This window comes from Penaeus japonicus, unplaced genomic scaffold (genome assembly GCF_977035675.1).
Source record: "Penaeus japonicus unplaced genomic scaffold, GWHDUDI00000001_assembly GWHDUDI00000043, whole genome shotgun sequence".
NCBI lineage: Eukaryota > Metazoa > Arthropoda > Malacostraca > Decapoda > Penaeidae > Penaeus > Penaeus japonicus.
In genome coordinates, this window is record NW_028234445.1 from 3491085 (window position 1) to 3495800 (window position 4716).

Genomic DNA, 4716 nt, shown 5'->3' on the forward strand with positions numbered 1-4716 from the left:
CTGAGCAATGGTGAGAATCGAGGTTACCAGGTAAACGTTATCAAGGGGCGTGCTTTGTGTAAAAAGGATCTTTCATTATATATGGAAATTTATCATTGGTAGTATTGCACTTTTAGCTTTATCGTACTCTTCACTTCCAAAAAGGGGTTATATAAAGATTAGATACCATTCACCTTATATTTACAAAAACATATGTACATTACAAATAATATAGTTCAGAAATCACGTCCCTTCGAGCGTGTCAAACCGCCCAGGTGTCACGGGGCTTGTTAAAGCTTGGCGCTCCTCCGAATATTAGAGTTTCGGGGGACATGAGAGGCACACTGTAGTGGCGCCTGGCGTCAACGTCATAAAATAACCAAATACAAAAATAAGACTGAAAAGAATAGAAATACAATATAAATATGGTGTATTTACAATATTACCACGCTATATGTACCAGCGTAATAAGATAGCTATCGCTGTACTCACGAGGTGAGGGTCACCGTGCTCACTCGAACAGGTGGTATGGCTAAGTGACCGATTGTATAGTGGAGCAATACCAGGTGAGGCATACCTACGCGCATGCGCATTACAAAATAAGGGAGTTAAGATATAAATTAATTGTTAACATGTATATCGATGTATATCGATATTTAATAAGGGTAATTATTTCCTCGTAGATATTCAAATATTGTTTTACATTCTTTACATTATCATAACACTTATGTTTGAAATTAGTAAAGCTGTTATATTAATCCCTTTACAATGCCCCTTAACCAAGCTTAAAATCGATATTTTAAGTCAGATATAACAGATTTACTGTATACAGCGGCTCAGAATATCCGCACCAACATTTTCTTTACCCTTTATATAATGAATCATAAAGGAATAACCTTGCAATGCCAGAGACCATCTCATTAATTTACCATTTGAGTTTTTCATATTTCTGAGGTACACTAAGGGTTGTTGATCAGTCTCCAAAACAAATTCTTTGCCATAGAGGTAAGTCTTGAATTTATTTACAGCCCAAACAATTGATAAACATTCCTTTTCTATGGTTGCAAAATTCTTTTCTCTATCCAGTAACTTCCTGCTTGCATAAGCTATGGGCATCTTTGTTTCATTATGTTCTTGCAGTAGAACGGCCCCTAAACCATTTTCAGAGGCGTCACAACGTAAATAAAACGTCTTTGTATGATCAGGAAGACACAATATTGGCTTATCATATATTTTAGATTTAAGTTCATGAAAGCTAGCAACTTGGTCATTATTCCAATTCAGTTTATTACTAGAATTTTTCTTTAATAGCTGGTTCATAGGAGCACTTATGTCTGCAAAGTTAGGAATGAATTTTCTATAGTAGGAAATTGTTCCAATGAATGATCTTAGCTCCTTTTTGGTTTCTGGTAAAGGCATTGACTGAATTGCTTTTATCCTCTCCTCAGGTGGTTCAATAACGTTTTTTCCAAGAACAACTCCAAGATAATTTATTTTATTGTACCCAAAGAAGCACTTACTTACACCAGCTGTTAAGCCATGTAAACGTAATCTATCCAGCAAACTCCTCAGATCCTGTAAATGTTCAAACCAGTTAAAATTATGAATTACAATATTGTCAAAATAACAGTCAGTATTTTTTAATCCAAAAATAACTTTCCTCGTTAGTCTAACAAATGTAGCACAGGCTGTTTTAAGACCAAATGGCATCCTCACAAATTGCATAAGACCTCTATTAGTTGAAAATGCGGTATAAACCTTGGATTCGGCAGACAGGGGGATCTGCCAATAGCCTAGTTTAAGATCTACCTCAGTAAAATATAGATCATTTCTAAAGTTACCTAAAGCTTCATCTGTAGTAGGCATCGGTTCACAGTCAAAAATTGTAATGTCATTTAAACTTCGAAAGTCAATACAAAATCTGTAACTTTGATCGCGTTTCCTTACAAGTACAACAGGTGAACAATAAGGTGACACAGATGGTTCTATTATGCCAAGCTCAAGCATCTTATCAACTTCCTTGTTGAATACATCAGTTAGGTTATATGGTATGGGATAAGGCTTTTTACAAACAGGTTTACTGGTCTCAAGCTTGATTACATGCTCTATAGAGTTTGTACGCCCTGGTTTATCTGTAAATACATCAGGATATTCAGAAATAAGACTATTTATATCATCCTTTTTCTGTACACTTAGATCATTACCTATATTTAATGAATCATTACTCTCCATTTCAAGATACATGGTTTCACCTTCATTATCATTATCATTTTCATCTACCACACATACATTCACCATTTTGCTTTTCCTAAGTGCAGATTCATCGCGGCGGTAGTACCGCTTTAACATATTGATGTGAAATAATTTACTTTTTCCACGAACTTTTATAAGATAATCTACTCCATTATCTTTAGCATCTATGACAGGATAAGGCCCTTTCCATTGCATAATCATTTTATTGTGGTTAGTTGGCAAGAGTACAAGCACTTCATCATTTATCATTAGCTTACGATTCCTAGATTTTAGATCGTAATAGCTTTTATAATTCTTGCTACTAATTTCAGCTTGAGAGACGGCTAACTTGGCTGTTTCCTCTAATCTAGATCTTAAATCAGTCACATATTGATACGTAGACTTTACTTCACTCTCGATATCATCGTTCGACCAAAGTTCGTGCAAAATTGTAAGTGGACCTCTAATTTGTCTACCATAAAGAAGTTCAAACGGAGAAAACTTCAACGAATCGTTCGGGATTTCTCTGTAAGCAAAAAGAACAGCGGGAAGGTATCTGTCCCAGTCTTGCGGATGGTCAGAGCAGAGCTTTTTAATCATTGCTTTCAAGACTCCATTTAAGCGTTCAACCGCGCCATTGCAACACGCATGATACGGCGTTGTATATAGAGCTTTAACTGAAAGTAATCTATGAATTTCGGCCATCAAATCTGATCTAAATTGCGTACCGCGATCCGATAAGATTTCTTTTGGAATGCCAACCCGAGAGAAAATATCAACTAAACTTTCTGCAATCGTTACAGTATCGATGTTCTTTAGACAGACCGCTTCGGGGAAACGAGTCGCATAATCTATCATAGTTAATATATATTTATGTCCACGGTCAGAACAAGGAGTTATTGGGCCAACAATGTCAATAGCAACACGTGAGAAAGGCTCAGAAATGACGGGAACAGTTTTCATCGGCACCCTCTTTACACTGCCTTTGTGCGCAACTTTTTGGCATATGTGACATGATCTGCAATAGCGTTTAATATCTGCAGCTGCTCCAGGCCAGAAAAACTTTCTAAATATCTTAATGCTAGTTTTCCTATGTGAAAAATGACCTGCTGTCAATGAGTCATGTGCAAGGCTTAGTACTTTACTTCTATAAACTTCAGGAACAATCAATTGCTTTTCACCCACTTCATGGTCGTATTTGCTATCCAAACAGATTCTATAAATTAACCCTCCAATCAGTTCGTATTTTACGATTCTGTTCTTAACTTTACATATACTTCCTGTCTCTATCTTTTCCCTAATTGATCTCAAAGTAGGACATGTATTCTGTGCATTAATTACATCGCTTTTATTAATGTCAAGTTGTGACACTGCGACACAATTCAAAGGCTTACTTTCATCTGATTTCTTTGTCATAGCACGAGTCTCCACACCCATGACAACCTCTAATGACGGATCACCAGAACGAATGTCATTACATACCTTATTTAATTGACTCGAAAAGTTAGGAAGGGATAAGTTAGGATCTTCAGATAATTCGGAAGGACCAGGATCAGGACGGACAGGATCAGGATCAGGACGGGCAGAATCAGGATCGTCAGCAGGTTTGGAATCAGGCGGGATTTTAACACCTGGAAAAAGTCCAATTAATATGTCTGCAAATTTTATGGGGGCGGCAATAGCATTAACCCAACCAGTAAAGAATCTAGACTTTATGAAACATCTTATCTGTGGGAAATAATTAGGAATTCCCAGATAATCATACACCTTCACCAGTTTTCCATGTTTATAATTCGCTGGAACCAGACTATCCTTCACAACGACAGTAGAGCAACCAGAGTCAAGCATCACTTCAGCACGCTTATTGAAAATACATCCATTATCATCAATGATGCAAGTATTTGGTTTTAGTTCCGACTCAAAAACAAAGTTAACTTTACCACTAGTAGTGCTTATTCTCTTTAAATTTTTCGGGTTTTCAGGACAGTTAGGCCTAATGTGACCAGTCTTACCACAGCCGTGACATGTTAATTCTATGTGATCCTTACTTACATTACACTTGCTCTGCTGAGAAAACCTCGAAGATCTGCTACGAAAATGAGCACTTCTGTATCTCTCGGCTGCTTCGGCCAATTCATTAGCATTACCGTAATCATGTTCTTTTAAGAACACCCTCAAATCAGTACTGCAATTATTAAGAATCTGTTCTCTAACCAAGAAATCAAAAATTGAATTATAATCCTTATCAACGTTACTTAGAGAAATCCATCTGTCTAAATAATGCTCCATACGAACGACCATTTGAATATAAGATTCCTTCTCCCCACATTTACTCTCGCGGAACAAACGTCGATATCTATCAGCATCTACTGAGTAAGCTCTAAGCAAAGCCTCTTTCAACTTATCATAGTTTTTCACCGTTTCATCAGGCAACGATACGTACACTTTCAAAGCATGGCCTCTCAAAAGCGATCCCAAGTAAACATGGTAATCCTCTTTATTCCA

At 36.9% G+C, this 4716-nt stretch overlaps 1 protein-coding gene and 1 long non-coding RNA gene across 2 annotated transcripts in view; both read right to left on the reverse strand.

Moving 5' to 3' along the window:
* Nucleotides 1–250: 250 nt before the first annotated feature.
* Nucleotides 251–555, reverse strand: LOC147466590 (uncharacterized). Its single transcript, XR_015190827.1, has 2 exons — nucleotides 472–555; nucleotides 251–376 (listed from the first exon to the last, which is right to left on the reverse strand). It is a non-coding gene; the product is annotated as an uncharacterized LOC147466590 (long non-coding RNA).
* Nucleotides 556–798: 243 nt separating this feature from the next.
* Nucleotides 799–4716, reverse strand: part of LOC147466591 (uncharacterized) — a 4251-nt gene continuing 333 nt past the window's right edge. The window contains exons 1-2 of the mRNA XM_086535279.1: nucleotides 1654–4716; nucleotides 799–1554 (exon numbers count right to left, since the gene is read on the reverse strand). The exon at nucleotides 1654–4716 is cut by the window's right edge and continues 333 nt beyond it. Of these exons, the coding sequence (XP_086391405.1) occupies nucleotides 799–1554; nucleotides 1654–4716 (3819 nt within the window). The remainder of the gene's footprint in view (nucleotides 1555–1653) is intronic.